Source organism: Psammomys obesus, unplaced genomic scaffold, assembly GCF_907164565.1.
Source record: "Psammomys obesus unplaced genomic scaffold, mPsaObe1.curated_primary_1811, whole genome shotgun sequence".
NCBI classification, from domain to species: Eukaryota; Metazoa; Chordata; class Mammalia; order Rodentia; family Muridae; genus Psammomys; species Psammomys obesus.
Window position 1 is genome coordinate 10,437,155 of NW_026596143.1, and position 25,701 is coordinate 10,462,855.

General features: G+C 47.0%; 2 protein-coding genes across 2 annotated transcripts in view; one reads left to right on the plus strand and one right to left on the minus strand.

Moving 5' to 3' along the window:
* The window catches only part of Hgsnat (heparan-alpha-glucosaminide N-acetyltransferase), a 28,802-nt gene extending 14,356 nt beyond the window's left edge, over window positions 1–14,446 (plus strand). Inside the window, exons 9-18 of the mRNA XM_055593334.1 lie at window positions 167–197; window positions 3,226–3,386; window positions 4,716–4,831; window positions 5,899–6,020; window positions 7,040–7,166; window positions 8,314–8,400; window positions 11,364–11,441; window positions 12,825–12,895; window positions 12,990–13,102; window positions 13,758–14,446. Of these exons, the coding sequence (XP_055449309.1) occupies window positions 167–197; window positions 3,226–3,386; window positions 4,716–4,831; window positions 5,899–6,020; window positions 7,040–7,166; window positions 8,314–8,400; window positions 11,364–11,441; window positions 12,825–12,895; window positions 12,990–13,102; window positions 13,758–13,939 (1,088 nt within the window). The 3' untranslated portion in view covers window positions 13,940–14,446. The remainder of the gene's footprint in view (window positions 1–166; window positions 198–3,225; window positions 3,387–4,715; window positions 4,832–5,898; window positions 6,021–7,039; window positions 7,167–8,313; window positions 8,401–11,363; window positions 11,442–12,824; window positions 12,896–12,989; window positions 13,103–13,757) is intronic.
* A 9,329-nt stretch (window positions 14,447–23,775) lies between these two features.
* Window positions 23,776–25,701, minus strand: part of Kcnu1 (potassium calcium-activated channel subfamily U member 1) — an 87,216-nt gene continuing 85,290 nt past the window's right edge. Inside the window, 1 exon segment of the mRNA XM_055593350.1 lies at window positions 23,776–24,170. Coding sequence (XP_055449325.1) covers window positions 23,945–24,170 — 226 coding nt within the window. The 3' untranslated portion in view covers window positions 23,776–23,944.

The window sequence follows — 25,701 nt, forward strand, 5'->3', positions numbered from 1 at the left end:
TGTGTGTGTGTGTGTGTGTGTGTGTGTGTGTGTGTGTGTGTGTGTGTGTCCTGCCTGGGGGCTGTACTTTCTGTAAATATGCATTGAAACAGCCGAACCTTGGAATGGGAAGCATTTATATTGCAGAGTCCTCTTTCTTACCGTTTGCTCTTGCATTATTTTACAGGACTGACTGTGGCCGACCTCGTCTTCCCATGGTGAGCCGACAATATGTTGTGAGGGTTGTACACGTTAGTGATTAACTCCAGCCCCCACCGATGCGTTGGTGTTGAATAGCAGAGAGAGATAAAACCACTTCCCCTTGGAGTCCTTTAACCACAAGCAAGCCCAAAGTTGAAATCCCTACGTCAGGTTCCATCTCCTTGTCTGTCTGTTGTATGCCCGTGTGTCTCTGTCTGTATGCCCTGTGTGTCTCCCTAACAAAGGGCTTCGCTCTGCACTCACTGAACAGCACAGAAAGCATCAGTGGGGAAGGAATGGGACACTCTACAGAAATGGGACACTTGAACCGAGTTTTACAAGGAATTAAGTCACTGCCTCTAACTGATCCCAGACAACAAAGATCATTGTTTATCAATCAACATCCATAAATGGGTGCTCTCAGCCTTGGTGGTAGATTTTGGGAAGTTGGCTGCAACTTCTGTAGTTGTTGCTTGTAACAAATGATACACATGCATTGTCTGGGCCAGGGGCGTGGCAGAGCAATAACCTACGATCAAACCATGCCGTAGCATGGGTGATGGCACGGGAAATCCAAGGCAAGTCGTGCTGATTGTCATATTACTCTCCTAAGGTAGAGTAAACAAACGGGCTGCATACACACAGAATAGCAGTCTCAAGTGACTTCAAGGTGTGTTATTAATACTGGCTTTGAGGTCCAGAAAAAGTCTCAGTCTCTTAGACTGTAAGAGATATTTCATAATACTGCATCAGCACAGCCTGTTTTCAGCTCTTCCGCACTCTTCCTTTGTCTTCGAAAGGCTGGAGCCCCTCTGTCTCACTTAGGGTGTCATTGCTGTGAAGAGACACCATGATCACAGCAACTCTTATGAAAGAAAACATTTAATTGGGGTGGCTTACAGTTTCAGAGGTTTGGTCCATTATCATTAGCATGGCTGGGGGGGCACAGCAGCCTTCAGGCAGACATGGTGCCAGAGAAGGAGCTGAGAGTTCCACATCTTGATCCGCAGGCAGGTAGGTGAAGGAAACTGTGTATTTCACCGGGTATAACTTGAGCATTTATGAAACCTTCAGAGCCCACCCCCACAGTGACACACTTTCTCCAACGAGGCCACACCTACTGTAACAAGGCCACGCCTTCTAATAGTGCCACTCCCTATGGTCCAAGCATTCCCCATTCCTAGTCAAACCACCACAGCCTCCCTGACCAGGTCTGGATCATGAGCCAGCACTCACAGCAGTGAAGCCCTGCTGTAAGTTGTGTAACTGGGCAGCTCGTGCCCCTAACATCGTGTTAATGCATGTGCACATAAAAGATGTTTGGTATGTGTGTGTCTCTAAGACCGTGTACCTGCTAAGCATGTGCTCTACCACCCGGCTGCAGTCTCAGCCCCAAAGGTGAGTGGTTTTGTGGGGAATATCTTGTTAGAACAGTTATTCTCCAGCTAGAGAGATGGCTCAGAGGTTGAGAGCACTGGCTGCTCTTCCAAAGATTCTTGAGTTCAATTCCCAGCAACCACATGGTGGCTCACAACCATCTATGATGAGATCAGGTACCCTCTTCTGGCAAACAGGCATACAGGAAGGCAGAACACTGTATACATAATAAATAAATCTTTAAAAAAACTTTATATTAAAAACAGTTGTCCTCTACTTGATGCTGAAATCCTACAGTACACTGTAAGTTCTGAATTTGTAGCCAAGTCCCATTAATCTCCTAAATATGTGTTAATCGTGTTTCTTAAAAACAGGTAGAATAAGTCAGAATCTGTGGATATACATAGTAGGACATGAGAGTTGTAAATGAAAACAATATGGTGGTGGAATAAAAGAACTCTCTACAAGTGGATTCTTGGTCTTGTAAAGATATATTTCCCGTATGACATACAACTTGTATTCACCCTGATGCTTTGAGCAGCTTGAGTGCTTCACGTTGGAGACGGTTCCAGGGCAGTGGTTCCTAAGTTGGGACTCTGGTGTTTTATTACTACTATAGGCTCAAGGTTTGGGAAGAGGGTTTTTTGTTTTGTTTTGTTCTTGTTTGTTTGTGGTTGTTTTTTTAAAGGATTTGGATAGGACGAGTATTGTTTGCCTGAGATCTGGTAATACATTCTTTGGCTGTCTGTGTAGCTCCTCCTGCTGCTCATGGGACAGCTGAAGCCTGAGAGGGGAACAGGGCACTCTGGGAGGCAGCCAGGGCAAGCCCAGGCTCCCTAGCTTCCAGCCAGGAACTGGGAAGAACATACTGTGGGTTTGCATTGCTGCTTTTCTCCTGGGATGGGGTGGGGGCGACAGAACACCTCAGGGAAGCAACTCTGGGGAAGAAGCATTCATTCGACTTCGCTCAGAGTTGTGTGGCAGCTTCCTCACGCTTGGCAGCAGGACAGGAAGCAGAGTCTTGTGGCCGGAACAGAGGCTACTCCAGTTCTCTGGCCCCACCCTGCAGCCCTGTGCTGGCCAAGTGGTTTTCTGTGTCCAAAAGGTCCCATGATTTCTTGAAACACCACCACATGGGGACTAACGGTTTGAACACGTGAGCCTGTTGACATCTCATGTTCAGTTTTTTTTTTTTTTTTACAGACACTTTGTATGTGTAAAGAAAGGAAAGGGAAATGTATGTGGCTCCTATAAGATGGAGAGAGACACAGAGACAGACAGACAACAGAGAGAGAGAGCTTTTTCAGGAGATGGAGTGAGTTTCTGAAGGATCGAATGCTTTGTTTCCGAAGGACTTCTCTGGTGTATTAAGAAAAGCCCCTTGGGTTGTCATGCCCATAGCCTTCCTCTCTGACGGTTGCTTGGAAGGTTGGCCTTCGGAATCCCACTTACTATTAGCCAGTTCTCCTAGAGCAGGACTTGAAGATGTTCTGTCCAAACTCGCAGCCAACAGCTGCATTGGTCCCCCTCCTGGGTCAGGAGCCTGACACTGTTTCAGAAATTGGGTACTGTGGGTGGCTAGTGTGTCACCCCTCCTATATGGTAAGATGTAAAGGGGACATGTATAGAGATTGGAAATGGTCACCTACCATTAGCCTTTCTTTTTAGGTTTGTGTTTATTATGGGATCTTCAGTTTTCCTGTCAATGACTAATATCCTACAGCGAGGATGTTCAAAATTGAAACTGCTGGGGAAAATTGCATGGAGAAGTTTCCTGCTGGTCTGTATAGGACTCATTATTGTCAACCCCAATTACTGCCTCGGTCCATGTAAGTATCTCCGCCCCTTTGTTGGCCTATAGTCAGGTTGAACTAAGGAAAAGACTCGTTTTATAGATGTATACATATGTTTTCAGTGTTTGGGATCAAACCCAGGCCTTGCACATGCTCAGCAAACCTTTCTGCCAGTGAGGCCCACGTTTTATAATCTGATGTGATTCTCCCCTCTCGGTTCCCTCCCAAGGGACTCATTAGAAGAATGTGTGTACTCCTTGTGTGCTATTGGACGCTGTTACACTCCGCTTGGAGTTTTGGTGACAGGAGGCACCGTTGTGACTGCTCCGACTCCTGTGACACAGAACGGTCGGGCTGAGTGCGGTTGAAGTGTTGTTTCTGGGTCATGTCCATGTTCAGGGATGGGGGAGAAAAGACCAGGTCCCTCTGTCCTCATCCTCTGTCTCCTGGCCCTTTGGGTTCCATGGACGGTCAGTGTCTGCCGTTAGTTTAAGGATCAGTCCTTGCCTGTGTGCCCGCTGTGCTACTGGCAAGGGGACTGTTGTCATTGCTGTGTGCTCCGCAGTGACACCAGGTGGCGGGCAGAGGATGTGAGCTCCTTGCTTTGTGCCAGCGGCAGATTGGAAGGACAACGGTTTACTCTCCCCTGGCTTGCCTTGTTGCCTTGTCTTTGGCAGAGGAGAGCAGATGCTTACACATGAGCCAAATCCAGCCTCAGGCATTAGGTGCCTTTAATAGAGGCCTAAGAACTTAGAACAGAGGTTCTGAGCCTTCTAAAGCTATAACAAGTTAATGCAGTTCCTCATGTTGTGGTGACCTCCAAACACAACATTGTTTTTGTTGCTACTTCATAACTGTAATTTCGCTGCTGTTACGAACCATAATGTAAATATCTGATATGCAGGTGGTCTTAGGTGACCCCTGTGAAAGGGGTCATCCCACAGGGGTCAGGACCCACAGGTTGAGAACCGCTGGCTTAGAGCAAGCTCCCTTTGGCGGACTCCGTGGGAGGTGTTGTTCTTCCTGAGCCCGGGGGCTGTTCTCTTCCTCAGATACAGCTTGCAGCCTGTCGTAGTCGGGGAGCAGGGTTTGATCTGCATGTTTCTGGTGAACATGAGAGTCACATCCATATTCCCAGTAGGAAAGGAGCAGGAGCTAGAATTTAGTGCCGGGGGAACCCTGGCTCTGCTGCCCTTCCTGAGTGAAGCTGTGAAGCTGGCCAGCTGCTTGATTGCAGAGGGCGCCAGGTCTTCAGTCCACATTCGATCATTTACTTGCAAGTAATCAAGCAGATATGTCTCCTCTCGAGGAGCCTGGGGTAAGAGGCATCGTGCGGGCTCAGCCTCAGGTGTCTTTCTTTGGCAGTGTCTTGGGACAAGGTACGCATCCCTGGTGTTCTGCAGCGGTTGGGAGTGACATACTTTGTGGTTGCTGTGTTGGAGCTGCTCTTCTGGAATCCTGTGCCTGACAGTTGTACCTTGGTGAGAATCTTCTGTGTTTGGGGAAGTGGGGGCAGGTGTAGCCTTTCATCTTCTTTTTGAGTCAGGGTTTCTCATTGGCCTGGAACTTGCTGGGTAGACTAGGCGGCCTGGCCATGAGCCCTAGCGATGCTCTTTTATATGGGTTCTTGGGATGGAACCATAGCCCACTACTGACTACCTTCTCATCCCTAGAAATCCTATTCTTTAAACAAGGGGGAGAGTCGTGATATGGTCTTCTGAATTTTTCTACTGCATCGTGGACCACTTCTGCTAATGATGTGCTTTTTCTGCCTATCTCCATTAATTGATTCTCTTGTTTGTTTTTGAGACAGGATCTCATTATGTAGACCAGGCTGGGTTTGAACTCACAGAGATCCATGTGCCTCTGCCTCCTGAGTGCTGAGATTAAAGACATGCACTACCATGCTATATTCTCTCTATTTTTTTTATTATGCAGTACTAGGGATTAAACCCAAGGCCTCATATGTGCTGGGCAAGTGCTCTACCCTGAGCTAACCCTCCAGCCTAATTAATGTTTTACTGTGACGTTTCAGAGTGGGAAAAACATCAGACATCATGAAGCATGTTCGATGATTTTGTGTTCTGTTGTGTTTTAGATAGGGCCTCATGTAGCCTTAGACTCAGTGTGTTGCTGAAGGTTGACCTTTGACCCCTGATCCATCTGCTTCCACGTCCAGGTGCCCCTGTGCCTTGCATTATTAGATCAGTTTGTGTATGTACACATTTCTGTGTGCACTTGTGTGCATAGGCGAGAGAACAGCCTTTTGGTCAGTCCCTGGGTACCGTCCAGGTTTCTTTCTTTGGGTCTGGATCTAACCACGTAGGCCAGGTTTGCCGGCCGTGAGCTCTGGGAACACAGGATCAGGGCATGCATCAGCCTTCTTGTGTTTGTTCTGGGGGTTTGGGTTGAGGTCCTCATGCTACCAACTGAACCATCTTCCCAGCTAGATATATATTTTTATTCTATGTAAAGGCCAAGGAATGATCCCTAGGCATTTTTCAGTTTGCTGTTTGGTTCACGTGTGCTATTCTTGCCTCTCACTCAGGAGAGAAGCTGCTTTTCTCTTCGAGACATCACTTCCAGCTGGCCCCAGTGGCTCGTCATTCTGACGCTGGAAAGCATTTGGCTGGCTCTGACATTCTTTTTACCTGTCCCTGGGTGCCCTACGTAAGTGACCCCTCGCCAGGTAATCCCTTTGTGTGTGCTCCTGTTTGTGTGCGCATGCGTGCATGAGGCTGGAGGACAACCTCACAATCTCAGGTGTTACTCCTTTTTCTTTCTTTCTTTCTTTCTTTCTTTCTTTCTTTCTTTCTTTCTTTCTTGCTTTCTTTCTTTCTTTCTTTCTTTCTTTCCATTATTTTTATTATTATTATTATTTTTGAGACATAGCGTTTGCCAAGCAAGCTGGCCAGTGAGCCCCAAGGATCCGCCTGTCTCCAGTGCTGGTATTACAAATGTGTGCCACCATGCATGGCTTTAAAGTAAAAAAGTTATTTTATCTGTACAAGTGTGTACCACCTGCTTGTCTGCATACCGTGTGCATTCAGTGCCTGTGGAGGCTGCAAGATCCCCAGAAACTGGAACCCCCATGTGGGTGCTGGGAATTGAACCCACAAGGAAGAGTAGCTTGTGCTCTCAACCACTGAGCCATCTCTTCAGCCCCAGTGCATAGCTTGGGTTTTTTGTTTGTTTCTGTCTGTCTGTCTCTTTTTGTCTTTTTTCTTTGTCTTTCTGACTGTCTTTCTTTCTCTTTCTCTCTCTTTCTTCCCATCTTTTTTGTTTTTCTTTCTCTTTTTCCCTGGCATTGGTTCTGGGGATCAAACTCAGGTCCTCATGCTTGCAAGGCAAACCCTTTACTGACTGGGCCACATCCCCAGTCGTGGTCGCTCCTTTCTGCATATCCCTTCCTGCCGAGTCCGAGGCAAGGCTTGATAGCGTTCATGCTTTCTTGTCCGTGGAGGCCTCTTTACATTGAGAGGAGGCTGAGCTGCCTCAGCATCACTCGAGGAGAAAGCGGACCTGCCTTCCAGTGCTGGGAGCTGCTGTCCAGGCAGAGGAGCACTGGGTTCGGGGGCCAGGGGCTGTTGTGGGCGTGCTTGTGTGTGAGGCTGGCTGCGTGGAAAGCCGCTGCTCAACACTGCCCCTACTGCGGTCCTGTCATTCAAGTGTGTTTTTCACTTCCCTAGTGGCTACCTTGGCCCTGGCGGTATTGGGGACTTGGGGAAGTACCCTCATTGTACTGGAGGAGCAGCTGGCTACATCGACCGCCTGTTACTGGGAGACTGCCACCTGTACCAGCACCCGTCCTCCGCTGTGCGTGAGCCTCTCCTTTGCTTGGAACTGCAAGTTAGGGAAGTAGGAAAAGCTAGCCAGCCTTATGCCATTGAAGGAAACCGTGGCAGGAAATCATTCTTTTTCTGGGAAACTAGCTGTTTCTCAAATGTTTACCATCTGTTGTTGGTAGGTAAAGAAGTTTTTGATTGTGGAGTGAGAATGTGCCGTATAAAACAAATTCTCCTTAGCCCTTTAGGTTTCTGGCCCCAGACTCCGAGACAGGGACTAGAATACAGGTTCTGCATGGCGCACCCCCCACACACACACCTACACTGGATCCCTGTGAGGAGTGAGCTCAGGAAGCCCAGTGGCACTGTGTCTCATGGCGCTCTTTAACCTCTGTGCCACTGGGGTGGCGTTAGAGAACAGTTTTGTGCTGGGTGAAGAGTGACTCCCTCATGCTCCCTGTTGGGTGTGGACTGCCCCAAGCACAGGAGTGATTTAGAAAGCGGACCTACTCCCACACTTTCTTCATCTTGTTTTACACTGCTGGGATCCACCTCCGGCCCCAGAACTGCCCGCAGCCTGCAGCTCTCTAGCTTGGACCACACACTTGACTGACACCTTTGTCAATCAATATTCCTAGTAGTTAGGGATGAATGTTTCAGGCCTTGCAGAGGTTCGGGAGATCCAAAGTTCTGGAGTCTCATTTTTACACTAAAAACACAAATGTTTTGTTTTAGTTGACTTTGATTGTTTTTGGAGTGCCAGAGATTATAACAGGGGCCTCCTACATGCCAAGCACACTCTTCTTCTTAAGTGTTTTATTAAATGTTATTTGCCTGAGAAGAAGGTTGGAAGCTTTTGATGCTCAGTGGGGTTTGCTAAACCAGAAGCAGCATGCAGAGCTCCTGTCTGTTAGGCATTTGTCTTTGAATTTGGTTAAAAAAAAAGCCAGCACTCTTTGCCAGGCTTGCTAATGTGACCGAGCAGGATCATGGCTTACTTCACCTATGATACCTATAAAATGCCCATGAATTTCTGCTGTGAAAACAAAACACAAAATAAGGAGGGAGGAAAGCCAGAAGCATCAGCTCCTGGAATGTATTCAAGTTTGCGTCGAGCCTGAGAGCCGTGTTCATCCTGTATTCAGCAAGTGACTGTCACCCTCTTGTGTCTCTCTAAGGTGCTGTATCACACGGAGGTGGCCTACGACCCAGAAGGACTCTTGGGCACTATCAATTCCATTGTGATGGCGTTTTTAGGAGTTCAGGTATCTGCTCACCCCACCGGGATAACTTTGCTGGCCCTTCGTGACGACTGCTAAGAACATGACTAGAAACCGTGGAAGGAGACTGTCTGCTGCCCTGCGGGTCTGCTCAGTTCTGTGTAGGGCCGGACTGTGCAGACGAGGGTGGCTGCCTCGGCAGTTCACATGACTAGCTGAACCCTTACATTCTGGAAACTCAGTTCTTTCTGGTTGTGGATTTATTTTAACAGTTTGTGTTAAACTGAGTTCTATGAATGGCCACATTTCCTTCTTCCTTCCCTCCTTCCTTCCCTCTTTCCTTCCCTCCTTCCTTCCTTCCTTCCTTCTTCCTTCCTTCCCTCCTTCCTTCTTCCTTCCTTCCCTCCTTCCTTCCTTCCTTCCTTCCTTCCCTCCTTCCTTCCTTCCTCCCTCTCTCCCTTCCTTCCTTCCTTCCTTCCTTCCTTCCTTCCTTCCTTCCTCCCTTTCCTCCTTCCCTCTTCCTTCCTTCCCTCCTTCCTTCTTCCTTCCTTCCTTTCTTCCTTCCTTCCATCCTTCCTTCCCTTACTCCCTCCTTCTCTCCCTCCCTCCCTAAGACAGTGTTTCTGTGTAGCCCTGGCTGGCTGGAAACTTGCTTTATAGACCAGACTGCCTTCCAACTGCTCAGGGATCTGCCTGCCTCTGCCTCAGCAGTGCTGGTATTAAAGGCTAAAGGCGTGTGCCACCACACCCAACCATGGCCTTATTTCCAAGCCCTGCACTTAAAAGGCTGAGGCAGGAGGACCGGAGTCTGAGACCAGACTACACAGAGAGACCTCATCACAAACGCAGGCAGACTCTATGAACAGTTCCACGTGCAGTTTTCAGAGTGTGTAGACATTGGTAACATGACGAGGTCAGCATGGCACTTGTCCCCTTTGTTTCTCTGTGTGTTTATGTTGCTGCAACAAGGCACCTGAGGCTGGCTACTCATAACAGACATCTCAGGCCCAGGTTCAAAATGCTGGCAGGCTCCTTTGCAGGCCATAGTCTGTCTCTGCTTCGCAGAGTGCATCCTCCAAGGGGGGGGGTGAGCACTGTGCCCACACGTGGAGGTGCTTAGAAGGATGCAGATGCTGGCAGACGCTGTCCCAAGGCTCTTTTGTAAGGTCATAAAACACATTCATAAGGGCAGAGCTTCTTACTGGTCCCAGAAGGTCCGCCTTCCGGTTCCATGTCCTGGTGATGGATTTTCCCTGTGTGAACTTTGGGAAGATACAGGCCTCCATCCACAGCCAGCTGTGTGAGTGGCTTCAGAGCATGCGTGTCTTCTGCCCGGATCAAATCTGGTTACTCTCAGTGTCCCTCGTGGGTGCTTCTGTTAACAGTTCAGAGCAGCCGAGATTTGTCTATGCAAATTTGTCTTTTCCTGGCATTTGAGTATGTTCTTGAAGGGGACAAGCTGGAGAGTGGAAAGGCTCGTGCGGCAGGCCCGAGAGAGCAGTCTGTGGTGGGAGTACCCTGACCATCAGCAACCCCTGGAAGGGATCTGTGGGGTAGAGGATGTGACTGTAGAGTGACTAGGAACCCCAGTTTTTAATTTTGCTTGCCTAAAATTTTAATGGTCACCCAGAGCTAGTGGTAGTCTTATTAAGTGGTAAACATCTAAAGTATATACAGTTTGGAGATTAAATAATTTTCTGTTAGTGGGTTCATATCCTGCCTCTATTTCTGTGGCTCCTTGATTCTCTTTTTACACACATTCACCTACTCTCTGCACGCACTCTTGACAAACTTCAGCCCTCTAGAGCAGTCGGTGTAGTGTGGCAAAGAGTTTAAGGTACAGACCAGAGCTGCACTGCATAAATTTGACTGGCTCTCTCACTTACAAGTTAGGAGACATCTTGGTGTGTCTGATTTCACAGAGGTGAGTGAGGTGTTATGAGGGTGAAATAATTTATACAAAACCCCAAGATCTGGCCCGTAGGCAAACATACATTTTAGCTAATATTAGAAATCATTAACTCTATATCCTTTGATACTTTCAAAGTTTGACTCTAGTGTCAGAGAGATTTCTTTTCAGCACCCTGTCTGAGGTTTTAAGTTTTCCCTGCATCCTGTTCCGTTTTGCCTCTATGCCTCTTGGGTGGTGGTACAGCCAGGCCAATCTGAGCTGGTCTCTCATCCCCTTGATGGGCGTTAGTTGTAGTTTCCCTTCTGTTACTGTGATAAAAGCCACTCTGTCAGAAAGCAGTTTAGGGGAGGAAAGGGTTTATTTCATTTACAAGTCAGAGTGCATCATCGAGGGAAGACAGGGTCAGAACTTAAGCAGAAACTTAAAGCAAACACCATGGAGGAATGCCAGTTGCTGCCTCACTCGAAGGCTAAGGCTTAGCCAGCTTTCTTACCCATGCAGGCCCACCTGCCTAGGCGTGGTGCCGCCCACAGAGGGCCTAACCCTCCTGTGTCAATTAGCAGTCAAGACAATCCCCCATGGCTGAGTACAGGCCAGTGTGAGCTAAGCAGTTTTTTAGTTGAGGTTCTCCTTTCCCGGGTGATTTTAGTTTGTGTCATGTTGATAGTAAAACCTAGCATAAAGGGTGACTCTCTAGGGCTCCCCATTCACTCTAGAGAAAGCCCATGCTGAGACACCTGCCTGCCCCCGCTTTTGCACTTCTCAACCTTCTGTGCTCAGAGCTACTGTGGTGCTTCTTCACTTTAACAGTTTGTGTGCACTGACCCCTTCACTTGCAATGTCCTTCCTGCTCTGACCCTCTCTCACTTGTAGCCTCAACGCTAATATGTGATGCCCGCCCCTATCTCATTGGTCCCATGCTCCTCCCCAGTGTCCACCAGGGTTAGGGGTCAAGTTGCATCCCTCCTTACCTCCTCAGGGTCTAGATCCCGTATCTAGCAAACAACTGTATCCTGGATGGTTAAGTTGGTGGATGAAAAAGAAACAAGAGTTCATCGTAGGTGACTCTCCTAATCATGACTGCTTTCTTCTTCAGGCAGGAAAAATACTGTTGTATTACAAGGATCAGACAAAAGCCATCCTGATGAGATTCGCTGCCTGGTGTTGCATCCTCGTGAGTACCAGCCTTCCTCACTTTGATTGCTGTTCTTCTTGTCTTGCTTTGGTTTTTGTTTTCTCTTTTTTTGAGACAGGGTTTCTCTATGTAGCCTTGGCTATCCTGGACTTGCTTTGTAGGCCAGACTGGCCTCAAATTTACAGAGATCCGCCTGCCTCCACCTCCTGAGTGCTGGGAGCAAAGGAGGGCGCCACCCCCCAGCACCAGTTGCTGTTCTTAAAGCTGACCCTGAGGAACACAGTGTGGAGCAGTCGCTGACTAGCGGTTTGCTGTAATAACAGGATTCACAAAATAACATCCTTAATTTTTTTTCCTGAGCATGGAGCCCAAGGCCCAGTGTGGGCCAAGTAACACGCTCTACCACTAAGCCACGCTTCTACCCCCAAGAAGGAAGATGTGTTTATATCTAAATTCCCAGGCTTATTTTCTTAGAAAACTGTATTATATAAATAAATATCATAGTATTTGCCATCAACACTTGAATGAGGACTGCTGGAGAGAATGTATAAGGGAACCAGGCAGTGGTGGTACAGGCTCTTAATCCCAGCACTTGGGAGGCAGAGGCAGGTGGGTTTCAGAGTTTGAGGCCAGCCTGGTTTACAGGACAGGTAAGGATTAACAGAGAAACCCTGTCTCAAAAAACAAAAGAGAGAGAAAAGGAGAGAGAAAGGGCATGTGAGGTGATGCTCTGTGTGGGAGGCCTTATCAGAAAGACGCGGCAGTGGATGAGGTGGTTACACAGTGGCAGACAGCGAGCAGGAAGCCCTGGGTCCTGTCTCCAGCACTCATCGAGACTGGGCATGGTGGCACGTGTCTGTCATCCCAGCATGAGGAAGTAGAGGCAAGAGGATCCAGGATCACCCTTGGCTACATACTGAGTTTGAGGCCAGTCTTGGGATATGTGATATCCCATCTCAAAAACAAAAGAGGAAACAGCCAGGCAGGCAATAGTTTTTAAAGAAGGAATATCCCAGTTAAGAATAGTCAGTATAGCTGGGCACGGTGGCCCACGTCCTTGATCCCAGCACTCTGGGAGGCAGAGGCAAGTGGATCTCTGTGAGTTCGAGGCCAGCTGGTCTACAAAGTGAGTCAAGGACAGCCAGGTTACACAGAGAAACCCTGTCTCAAAAACAAAACAAAACCCAAACAAACAAAAAGAAAGAATAGTGTGATTCATCACCTACCATCTCTAACCCAGGGAATGCTAGGAGATGGTTTTAGATAATGTACTAGTTACACTTCTTAAGATGTATTAAAAGAGCAAAATAAAAGACATGATTTTTTTTCAGTCCTCACTAAGCAATTAAGTAAATTTTTTTGTCTTAAGTGTATTGTGTTTTAAGATTCTACTATAAATCTTCAACATCCTTTTCTTCCTAGGGGCTTGTTTCCATTGCTTTGACAAAAATGTCTACAAATGAAGGCTTTATCCCAATAAACAAAAACCTCTGGTAAGCATGGTAGGGCGTGTTGTGTCACTGCTCTCATGTTGAACCTCTGTGTTCCTGAGAGCTCGACAGCCTTCCCTCCCTCACCTCCCTGTAGGTCCATTTCATATGTAAGCACACTGAGCTGCTTCGCCTTCTTCATCCTGCTCATCCTGTACCCAGTGGTGGACGTGAAGGGGCTGTGGACAGGAACGCCATTCTTTTATCCAGGTGAGTCAGCTGGAGTCCAGACTAGGTGGTAGCCACCAGGCAGACTGGCCAAAGAGGCACTGGGCTTCCTCAGAGCTGAAGCCTCTGAGGCACATTTCCAGGAAGCAAGCTGAGGAAGAAAACATCCAGGGCTGTGCTGCCCGGCTCACAGGAGGTCACTGGCCTGTCCCAAAGCAGTCCTCCCCATGTTTCCCCGCTTAGTTCTAGAGTCAGTCAATAAACTGTTCATATTCAGGCAGTATGAAGTGGTGCGGTGCTGGATATGATCCAGGAAAAGCTGATTTTAATGAGAAATAGGATGGTATTTCATGTGTGTGTGTCCTCGAGTTTGTATGCATGTGTATGTGTGTGTATGCAGCTTGTAGGGGTCAGTTTGCTCCACAGAGAAGGTTCCTAGGACAGAATTGAGGTCATCAGGCTTGGTGGCAAATGTCTTTACCTGCTGAATCAGCTCAGTGTTCCTACTTCCCAAGAATGTAGACGTAGACTTCACAGTTAACTAGACAAGCTAAGCCTCACTTGTTTGGGGCTGAAGACAATCATGCAAGTGCAGGCTTTATGTTATTCACTGACTTCATTTCAAGAATTCCATGAATGATCTGGAAAAATAAAAAATAAACAAACAGAAAGCAAACCGTGTTCTGTTCTCTCTAAGGGATGAACTCTATCCTGGTGTACGTTGGCCATGAGGTGTTTGAGAACTACTTCCCGTTCCAGTGGAAGCTGGCAGATGACCAGTCACACAGAGAGCATTTAATTCAGAACATAACTGCTACTGCTCTCTGGGTGCTCATTGCCTACATTCTCTACAAAAAGAAGATTTTCTGGAAAATCTGACAGCACCCGCTAAAATGCGCTGCTGGAGGACTCCGATGGCCCCGGGACAGGGAAGGAAGTAGCCTCCCTCCCGAAGGGGATGCTTCTGGAGGCTGTGTCCAAGCTGATCTCTGAGATGACGGACGCTTGTCTGTGTGGTTTTCACTTACATATTTGAAAGGTGACGTCTTCCCTTTTCCCCATTTTATATGAAATTGCTATATTTGGAAGATGTTTGGAAATCTCACTGAACTTCCCAGGGGAGGTTTACTCTGGACATTTTGCCTCTGTGATGGAGGCCAAGGTTGGGCTTGACTCATAGGCAGAATCCTAGCAAGCTTGCGCAGTGCCCTGGCTTTGGTCCCTGGCACCACAAACACGCAAACAGCAAGGACATAAGAAAAACCCCAAAGAACTGAAGGACCAATTCTTCCTCCCTGAAACCGCCTTCTCATTTGTATGCGCATGCCAACAAAAATGCCGTGGCCTCTGGGGAGACAGACTATAAAGCTTTTTGAATAGACTGTGTCATAACGTCTGGTTTTTTTAAAAATAGCATGCACTTCAGTGTTTCTAAAAAGCCGAAGTAATTTTTCTTTGCAATTTTCAGGGCTTTGATGGGTCCACAGAACGCGTCATCAAAAGCTCCTTGCTTCTTTGCTCACTCAGAAAAAAACAAAAACTGAATTGTTGCTGCAAACCTTTCTTGTTACAGCTCTACCTGTCTGCCCACATTCCTGTTTCCTCCTGTCTGTACTGGCCTGTGTCTGGGTGGTCACCAGGCATCTCTCGGTACCAGAGGTGTAGCTGTGTAGCTGTGTATGTTCTCGTGTCTCCTTCGCTGTCTCCTGTGTAAGGTGTTGGACAATCCTCTGGCCTGGCAGAGTGTTGGCTCCTGCAAGTCTCCTCTCTGTTTAGATGTGATAAGTGGGACCCATCAGCAGCCTCTCTGAAACCTTCACTGTAATCTTACAGAAAACCTGGGGAAGGAATCATAGCAAGACCTTTTACAACTCCATAGGAGCAAATTTTGCTGAATGGCCAGCCACAGTTTCTTAGGAACAAAAGTGGCGTGTGAAATGATGGCCCTTTGTGTTGCGCATATAAATCACCTCTTGAGGATTTTCCATGAGAGTGGCTTCTGGGGGGTGGAGGAGCTCAAGAGAGGGTTTCTGTGTATGGCCTTGGCTGTCCTAGACTCACTTCGTGGACCAGGCTGGCCTCGAACTCAGAGATCTGCCTGCCTCTGCCTTCCTGAGTGCTGGGATTGCAGGCGTGCGCCAGCACACCCTGCTGAGAATTGAGGTGTTTTAAGGCAAATCCCGACAGGTTGTTCTTTAGACCACTCTTCTGAGGTGGCCTGGGGACATTTCTACTGTGGATGCATGGATGCCTCTGGAGTCAGTTCCCAGCCCTGCCCTGGGCTCTCAGGGACCTGCTCACTGCCTGTTGTCTCCTTTCCGCTCCCCACAGCATCTCTGGCTTAGCCCCGCTCCTCTCTCTACAAATGGAAACTCCTTCATGTTTTCCTACCTCTGAATGGCTCCTTCTGTCTTGATGGATGGAATTGTTGCTGTCTTTTCGCTCTCCTGACCTGTACTTTTCCCATTTAAAAAGTAGATGTTTGGCCATTGCTAAGTCTTCTCAGTTCTGTCTCCATCTTCTGCGTCTACATGCTTCATTCCACCTGCTGCAGCCTCTGCTCTCATGTAGATCCTTGCCTCTTTCCGTGAGGTCACGGTCTACCGATGGCAGATCAAGCTTTGTAAAGCAGGAGTTGAATCGGACCACCGCCTGGGGCATCTGTGCCGTCTGGTGTTTCCCATCTCCTTCACCAGCCGTGTTCGCCGCAGCCCGGCTGGACGCCTCCCTCCTCCTCGCTCCCCCCCACGGTTAACATGCTGCCTTGTGGAGGCGGCAGCTTTCATCCCATTCTCTCCAGAGCTGATACCCCCTTCTGGACCCTCATAGTAACATCCATCCCATAGCGTTAACTGCTTCATGCCTGGAGTGATCGCTATCTTCTGCGTCTTGATATTCATGGTGAGAAGTCCGTGTTCTTCTGCTCTTTGTGTTACCCGATGCTCTGCCTTGTACTTGGCAAGTGCTAAATAAACATTTATTAAATCAAAACAATGTGACTTTTGTTTTTTTTAAGACTCTAATGTTTTTTTTCAAGACAGGGTTTCTCTGTGTAGCCTTGGTTGTCCTGGACTCACTTTGTAGACCAGGCTGGCTTCCCGGAGACCCACCTGCCTCTGCTTCTGCCTCTCCCTCCCTGGATTACAGGTGTATACCACCTCACCCCGGCTAAAGACTTTACGTTTTAATTACATGTTGAGGGGGAGGGCGGTGTCCACATGGGTGCGGTGCCTGCAGAGGCTAGAAGAGGGCACTGGGTCCCCTGGAGCTGGAGTTGTGTGTCACCCGATGTGGGTGTGGGGAACCAAACTCCAGTTCCCTGCAAGAACCGCGAGCACTCTGACGGGAGCCATCCCTCCAGCCCCGGTCATCGTCTCTGAGCGGTCTGACCGCTAGGTAAGATTGGCATTCCCGATGGAGAGGCCCTTGAGAATGCTGATGGAGCCGTTAACGGAACAGGCCTCTTTGGGGACTCCTCGTGCTGCCTCGCTCTTCAGTGCACTGATATGGGCAGTCATAGCTGTGCAGTCCATGCTTCTGCAATGAAAGCCTTCATGAACGGGCCACTTCAGGGTTACCGAGCAGTGCTTCTCAAACCGGGTGGCGTGTCAGGCTTAGAATGCCTTGGGCCATGAGAACACCGAGCCCTGACATGGCAGAACTCACCCATCTAGGCAGCCTATGGGAAGCCTATGGGAAGCCACGTCAGCTAGCAGAAACGGCCAAGCTCCAAAATACACACAGTACTCAGGAAGGCATCTTCTCTGTGTCCTGGTGTTTTATCAGCCAGAATCCCTGGCCCTTGGGGATCGTCGGCTAGAAATGGCTTGATTGGCTCTTTAAAGTCAGAAATGATGAGACCTTGGATTGACCCAGGCCAGGTTGTACCCCAGAAGGTGACACCTGAATGTACACGGTACCTCCCCAGGGTATTTGTCTGGTGACCTGGTTCCTCCAGGCAAATCCTGACACACTGGTGCCCCGGCTTGGGGAACAGCGGTAGTTCTACCAATGGAGCAAGTCACAGGTCAGCAAGGACAGACACTGATGCCACCCAAGGAAGGAAGAGGGTTCCATGGACACCACCCTAGAGGCAAAAAGCAGCTACATTCTTTGCCAAGAATGTCACAAGAATGGTCTATAGGCCACTTACTAGTACTTTGACACTTCTTGAGCTGGCCTCAGAGTTCAAATCACCCTAAACGCTGTCTTCCAGGCTCCTACAGGGATGGCCCATTGAGTCCCACTTAAACTTTACAATTGCTTTTCTAGTCCAAAGTCCCAAAGTCTTCCATATGCCTTCAGCAAACAGCATGATTGGGCCTCTCACAGCGATTCCTCAGTGCCTGGCACTGACTTCTGTTTTTGTCACTCTTCTATTGCTGTGAAGTGACACCATGACCAAGGCAACTTGTAAAATGAAACATTTAAGTGGGGCTTACTGTCCTAGTTTGAGTTGCTATTGCTATGATGAAATCATGATTGGAGTAACTTGGGGAGGGAAGGATTTATTCAGCTTACACTTCTACATCATCAAAGGAGGTCAGGACAGGAACTCAAACAGGACAGGAACCTGGAGGCAGGAGCTGATGCAGAGGCCACGGAGGGGTGCTGCTTACTGGCTTGCTCTCCCAGCTTGCTCAGTCTGCTTCCTTACAGAACCCAGGACCACCAGCCCAGGGACAGTACCACCCATCATGGGCTGGGCCCTCCCCCACCAATCACTAATTCATTTTCTCAGTCGAGGTTCCTGCCTCTCAGGTGACTCTAGCCTGTGTCAAGTTGACGTAAAATTAGCCAGCACACTTCTGTGCAGTTTCAGAGGGCTCATCCATCGTCACACCATGGCAGTGAGCATGACAGCATGCAAGCAGATCTGGAGCAATAATTGAGAGCTGTCCTGATCTGTAGGCAGAGAGAGAGAGAGAGCGAGAGCGCCTAGACCGGCAATGACCTATTGAAACCTTAAAGCCCAGCCCCCAGCAACACACTTTCTCCAGCAAGGCCACACCTCCTAATCCTTCTAATCCATTCGAGTAATGCCACTCCCTGGTGTCTAAGCATTCAAGTATATGATCCTATGGGGACCATTCTTATTCAAAGCACCACACTTAAGATTTTCTTTATTTTGTTGTTCTAGTTGTCAGACATAAACACTACATCTCAATAGGAATCCTTTTGTCTGCACAATCAACTCAGTCTATTTCCTCTACTCATTATGTTAACTTAATTCTCTATAATATCCTCAGGTACTCAGTCAAGTGCATAATCTAATTTTCTTATGTTCAAATGGTCATTCAGATAAAGATACATCTTTTTTTTTTTTTTTAAATACTATGCATTTCAGGGCTGGGGAGATGGCTCAGTTGTTAAGAGCACTGGCTGCTCTTCCAGAGGCCCTGAGTTCAATTCTCAGCAACAACATTCCATCTGTAATGGGATCAGATGCCATCTTCTGGTGTTCATGAAGACAGAGTACTCATGTACATAAAATACGTAAATTAATAAATCTTTAAAAAATATTCATTCTATATACTTTTTATGTTCATTTGTTCATCTTTTATTTGCTTTAAAGAAATAAATTATTTTATAGTCCATTAAAAATTGCATAGCTTAGTTAGCCTCCCAGAAGAGAATGCTACATCAAAGGGCCATTAATCTTCAGGAAGTAGCTCAAGTCTGACAGGTTGAAGCCAAAATCCATCCTTCTAAAAAGCGAGTCTGTAACCTGATAGGGGAGGGCTCACTAGGATATTGTGCCAAGAATTGGAATGTTGTATCAAAGCTTCTGAGCACTGCTGGCTTTTATGAAGGCAAACCTTTCCACTTAAACTGTAAAATTCTCTGCACGAAAGCACTGGAATAATTATGAAAACAAATGTAATCATTTGCAAAAAGCAGCTGTGCTGGAGACTTCCCTCCAAGATTATTATGCTTGTTTTGTTCCATAATCAAACTAATCAAAATGCTGCAAGACACAAGAAATGTTCTCATTCCCTACAAAAACAAACAAACAGAACAGTTGTACTCCTTCCTGGCAGAGATGGTGTATATCTAAGGAATGTGAAAATGTAGTTATTATAAAAATTTGTTGGTTTTTTTTTTTCCCTTGAGACAGTCTCTCATCATATAGCTGTGTTCTGGAATCCAGCATGTAGACCAGGCTGGCCTCAAACTCACAAAGATCCTTTTGTCTCTGCCTCCTAAAGGACTAAACTACTACACCTGGCCATAATGTACTATTCTGTCAAGCAAACCAAAAAATTCTGCTGTGAATCCATCTGTCCCTGGACATTTTTTTTTTTTTTTTTTTTAGCTGAAAAACGTTGTTACCGTTTCAATCTTATTTGTTATGGTTCTATTTAGGTTGTTGGTCTCTTTTTGGTTTAATTTTAGTAGTTTGGCTGAAACTAGAAAATCACCAAATTTCTTGTAGACTTTCCAGCTTCATGGAATACAGGTTTTTTTTAAATAGTCCTTCTGAAATTCTTCAGCATCTATTGTGGTGTTTTTCCATTCATTTCTGTTCTGCTGATTTGGCTCATCTCTTTCTTTCATTAGTTGGGCTAAGGGTCTGTCAAACTTGTTTATGTTCTCCAAGTACCAGCTCGTAGGTTTATTGATTGTTTGTATTGTTTCTTTTGTTTTATTTCATTTATTTTTTCTCTGGTTTTTATTATTTCTCAGCATCAACTGGGTTTGGATTTGGTTTGTTTTTTGTTTTTCCAACTTTTTTAGTTGAATCATTAAGCCATATATAGATGCTCTCATTTTGTAAACATAGGCACTTAGAGCTCTGCATTTTCCTCATAGGACTGCTTTCTGTGCACCGCAAAAGTTTTTATGCGTTTAGTTTTGATTTTCACTTAATTCCAGGAAGTTTTTTCCCCTTGGTTTCTTCTCTGACCCATTCATCATTTAATAATGAAGTGTTTCGTCTCCTTGAGTGTGGACGTTTTCTTCTATGATCTTGAAGATCTAGTCTCTGCCATCAAGTTGGGATTCTTCTCTCTTATCTATGCCAAAATCTATTTTTTCTTCTTCTTCTTCTCCTTCTTCTTCTTCTTCTTCTTCTCCTCCTCCTCCTCCTCCTCCTCCTCCTCCTCCTCCTCCTCTTTCTTCTTTCAGCATTTCTCACATCTCCGGTATGTTTTTTATTGTGATTTTAATTTTTTTTCATGTGCCTTATTTGGTCTAGATCTCTATTTTTATCTTTGAAACCTGATATTCTGTCTTTTGCTTGATTTGTTCTACTTGTAAGGCTTTCCTTTGAGTTTTCTAGTTGGACTACTGGGTTTTTCAACTCCATCTTCATTTCAGCTTGAGTGCTCTTCAGTGTTTCTACCTCTTTATTGAGTTCCATTTCCAAGTCCTGAATTGTCTTTGTCATTTTCATCAGTCCTAATGTTTGTGTTTCTTGGGCATTGCTTAGGCATTTATTCTCCTTTAGCTCTTTCTCGTTATTTCACTGAGCTGTTCCTTTGTGTCTTCTTAAACTTCTTGAATTCTTTAAGGACTTTTATAATCATTCTCTTAATTAGCATTTCCAGGAGTTCATCTTGGTAATTCTCATTGGCAAGCATTTCTACAGGACTGACTGGTAGTTTCTGGAGAGAAGATACTGGTTTGATCTTTCCTATTATTGATATGTCTGCAATGAGATCTGAGTATGAGGACTTCCTTTGTTAGTTTTGAGTTTGTAATGATGAGGCAGGTTGGGAGGGAAAGAGATGTGGGCACGAGTTGGGTTTAGAGTTTGGAAATGGCTTGGGTGGAATGATGTCAGGTGGACAGAGTGGACTGGGATGGGACACGCTCCTGTTCTAAGCCAAGAGCATAAGGGTAGACAGGTCTAAGCTGAAAACTTGGATATGACATGGAAGAGTCAGTGGCTTGTCAGATGGAGAGGAGGGACACTGGCTCACTCCCAGAGCTCCTCTACAGTGAAGGCAAGGAAGGCCAGACCAGGCTGGAGAACTGGTTTGGGACTCAGGCTAAATTGGGTAGATTTCGGAAAAGGTTGGATGAAGAGGTCAGGGGTTCTCCAGGGCTAGATCCTGAAGGGTAGGGGATGTTCGGTGGGGGTGGAGTTGAGTGGTGGAGGTGACACAAAGGGTCATGTGGGTGGATGCAGGTGGGGCAAGCCCTGCTGAAAGGCGAGATGTTGAGCACCTCGAAGGACGGTTTGTTACCCTGAAGAAGCCTAGAGTTCTGCTGCTGCAAGGTGCTAGTGGCCAGACTTCCAGGGCACTGTCTGAGGGCCTGGACTAGACCCAGCAGCTTCTGGAAAAACAAGTATTAGGTGGTGGGGGTATTTACTAGGCTAGCCCGTGAAGGAGGGTGTGGAAAGTCTGGACATGGAGTGGGGTGCCAGAGTCAGCACAAAGTGGGGAAAGTTTTAAAACTCTGTGACCTTGATTTTTAACTTAGGGGGTTTAAGAGTTGCCTATTTCAAGCTACTGTACTTCCCCCAGAAGCCCTGTGTCCTGGTTAGGTTTTTTTTGTTGTTGTTGTTTGTTTTGTTTTGTCAACTTGATAGAAGCTAAAGTCATCTGGTGTCTTACTGGAGATTACTATTGCTATGTTGAAATACCATGACCAAAATCAAGTTGCAGAGGAAAAAGTTTATTTGGTTTACACTTTCATATCACTGTTTGCCATCAAAGGAAGTCAGGATAGGAGACAAGAGCTGATGCAGAGGCCACGGAGGGTGCTGCTTACTGGCTTGCTCCTCATGGCTTGCTCAGTTTTTCTTATAGAACCCAGGACCACCAGGCCAGGGATGGCCCCACGCACGGTGGATTGGGCCATTCCCCATCAATCACCAATTAAGAAAATGCTCTACAGGCTGGCCTACAGCACAGTTTTATGGAGGCATTTTCTCAATTGGGGTTCTCTCCTCTCAGATGATTCTAGCCTGGGTCAGATTGACAAAAAATTAGCCAGCACATCTGGGAAGAGGAAACCTCAACTGAGAAATGTCTCTATTAGATTGTCCCATAGATGAGTGCATGGGAAATTTTCTTGATTGATTCAAGAGACACTGCCCACTCTAGGCAGGAGATCCTGAGACATATAAGTAAATAATCTTGAGTGAGCGGTGGCAAGACAGCGGTAAGCAGCATTCCTCTATGGCCCCTGTGCCAATTCCTGCCTTGAGTTCCTGCCCTGACTTCCCTTCGTGAGGAACATAAGCTCTAAGCTGTAATAAAACGTTCTTCCCTAAGTTGCTTTTTGTCCTGATGTTCATCACAGCAGCAGAAACACCCCAAGGACTTATTATGGGGTCTTGAATGTGCTCCTCTAGGGGTACTGCTGAGCTCAGTCTAGTGGGCAGACAAAGGACTATACCTCCTGGAAAGAAGATCCATTTAGACAGGATGGTGGGCTAACAGAGAGAAAAGAGACAGAGACAGCCAGAGAGCTGTAGTGAGGACAGAAAAGCTGTAGGTGTCGAAGAGTAAAAGAAGCAGAGATCTTGAGCATCCCTGACAGAAGGGGCAGGTCCAGAGCCCAAGGGCAGCTGACGCTGCAAGCAGAGTCTGAGGCATAAGTGAGAAGCACCAGCCACAGAGAGAGAGAGAGAGAGAGAGAGAGAGAGAAAGAGAGAGAGAGAGAGAGAGAGAGAGAGAGGAGATAAGAAGAAGAGGAGGAGGAGGAGGAGGAAGAGGAGAACTATATCATCAGAACAGAAAAATAGAGGCTGGAGAGATAGTTCAGAGGTTAAGAGCGCTGGCTGCTCTTTCAGAGGTCCTGTGTTCAATTTCCAGCAACAATGTAACAGCTCACAACTGTCTGTAACTCTGGTTCCAGAGGATCTGACAATCTCACACACATAGACAGACATGCAGGCAAAACAACAATGCACACAAAAATTAATAAATATATTTTTTTAAAGAACAGAAAAATAGCTTCCATCAAGAGGGTATGGGAGGGGCTCCAGATATGAGAGTGCACCTGAACTCTGCATATGACTTTTTTTCATACAACATACTTTGATCATGTTCATCCCCTCCCCAAGCCCCTCTTAGATCCTCCCCACTTCCTAACCCGCCTCAATTTTCTTTCTCTTTCAACAAAACACAGCAATGAAAATCAAAACAAAACAAAAATACCATTAAGATAAAAAATACCAAAATAAAACAAGTGTCTTCCTGACGCAACAGGCCTGACTCTCGAGAACTCACGGGGACTGTGGCAACCCATAGAAGACTGGCACAGGCTCAAGCTAGACAGGGTCCTGGCCCTGAGAGAGGGAGGTGGGCACGGGCTCCTAGCCTAACTATCTGTAACTGATACCTACGGGCAAATGAAAAATCAGTTTGCTCCAATGGCGTGTCACTGAGTGTATCAAGCACCCTGGGAGACCGATGCTCAGGAGTAGCTGCCTGACACAAAACTAACAGGACCTTTTGTAGTCTCCCCGGGCTTAGCAGTTTGTAAGAGTTGCAATGTCCCGGGAGCAAGGAGTGGTCCTTTTAAGAGGAATCCATCCTATTATCCAGGTCAGCCCAAAATTCCGCTGATTCCCCTACCTCAGCATCCCAAAATACCATAATGCTCATTTTAATGAACACCTGTCCTGTCTCAGGCTTGTACCTGTCTTAGTCGTAAGCAAATTAGTTCCAGGCAGACTGATTAATTCATCTCAAATAAACCCATTTTTTGCTCAAGAAAAAGAGAGCAATGACTTTTAATACCATTTATTATGCACATCTTTATTCAGCACAGCAGATCCAGGGGGTGAGACGGTCCCTTCCACAGCAGCGCGGGCTTGCTGACTCGTCGGCCACTAAGCAATGGGCACAAACCAGCACACTTCTGTTTTTGTTTTGTTTGCTCAAAATCACTGGCAGTTAATGGCTCCAAAGGAAAGACTTGGGGTTAATTCTTTGGAGACATTTTCTTTCCCACTGGGTTGACATTGGAAAGATCTCGGGTGTCGGTTGGCTGTGCCTCCGAAGACAATGATACCACTTTTGTACTGTCATCAAGAGCCTGATTTGGAGAAACAGTTTTGGGTTTGCAACAGGTGCTAAAAGGGATGGCACAAAACACCAGATCTGAGGGCAGCAGGTTACACTCATTGGCCGGCCTGGTGATGACGAACCTGTGAGGGAAGCCAAGGATGGATTCTGAGACTGCAGTTTGACAGTGTGGCTGCAAGCAATGCCCCCAAGAAAGAGGACACTTTAATCTGCTTTTTCTTTTCTTCTCTGACACACAATAACAGGAGAGGTCCTGGAGTAGAAATGAGGGGGTTGACTCTCATCTCTCTGTAACACGCCCACCTTGGACTTGGCGGTCCAGCTCTGTGGGAGGAGCTTTTCTCACGTCTTAAAGAGAGAGAAAAGGGCCTGCTCTGGGACATTTTGCCTCTGTTGGCTTTTTTGACCCCAGGTTCACCTGCTTTCAATACAAATATACTAATCCTTTCAGTTAGCACAGTTCTGAACACCGAGGCAAACTGTGGTGGGAGGTGGGAGTCAATGGCAGAACACTCGCCTCACGGGCTCAAGGCCCTGGGTTCCACCCCTCGAGCAGCAAGCAGACAAAAGCAAGCTCAGTGCTTGACTGGGGAAATGCTCCTTTGACTGGAAAAACTAAAGGATACAGTTCACTCCCTAGAAGACGCCTTCACGAGATAGCAAGTTTAAGGCAGACTTCAACAGGTGTGAATTAATACGGAGAAGACGACCAAAGCGTAGGCAGGCTGACCTTGTGTGACTTTCATTTGCCCTCCTGCATGGCTTTCCCCAAAGGTCCTCTCTTAACATGCCAGCTCGCCCCCCTCCCCCAGTGGGTAATCTATTAGTCACCATTCCCCATCCGGTCCTCTGTGACCCTGCTTGGTTCTAACTCGCATTTAACACAATCTCACATTCCTTTTAAAGGAGAAATCCCACCTCCTTCCTTGAGGACCTCTCAAATATAAGTTGTGTATTCTTCCAAAAACCATATTCTACAGATGCGTGAGGGGCAGGATTTAGAGCTGGGAAGAGTGGGGCAGAGGAATATATTTTACATAGAACTCATTGATATTTTCTGGTGCTGAAATCAGAGCACTGCTCTCCCGCACTGTCCTAAAGGTTCATGTTTTAAAGCCAGTTATCGCTCCCAACTAATCCATCAGTGTCAACTCAGACCGCCACGTTTATTTAGGTCTTCGGCACTTGGATAACATTTTCCTTCTAACTCTAGCTGCATCACACCTGTTCATACCTACAGTGTCTGTGTGGTCTACAACTGTGTCACCCAGGCTACTTCTCTGACATCTGCTACCCGAAGGTTCTCCATCTCCAGACCACCTTGCTGGCCCATCCGGAATGTTACCACTCCCTGACACTGTCCCATGTCAGAAATCCTAAGCTTCAGTAAATCGCCCCACCCACAGCCTCCCACCATCCTTTCTCCATCCCCTTACTCTGAGTGCATCTCCTCCCTAACTTCACCAGGACTTCAAGTCCCGGTCCTTTGAGTGTACAGTCTCCCATTGCCTCATGTATCCACGACAACCACCCAGCAGCCAATCTGAACGTCTACCTCTTCTCAACTCCTGTGTTACTCCTTCCATCTTCTTTCTATGCTGTGACACTCCTCCCTCTCCTCTCTGCACATCCCTCCTCCCTCTCCTCTCTGCA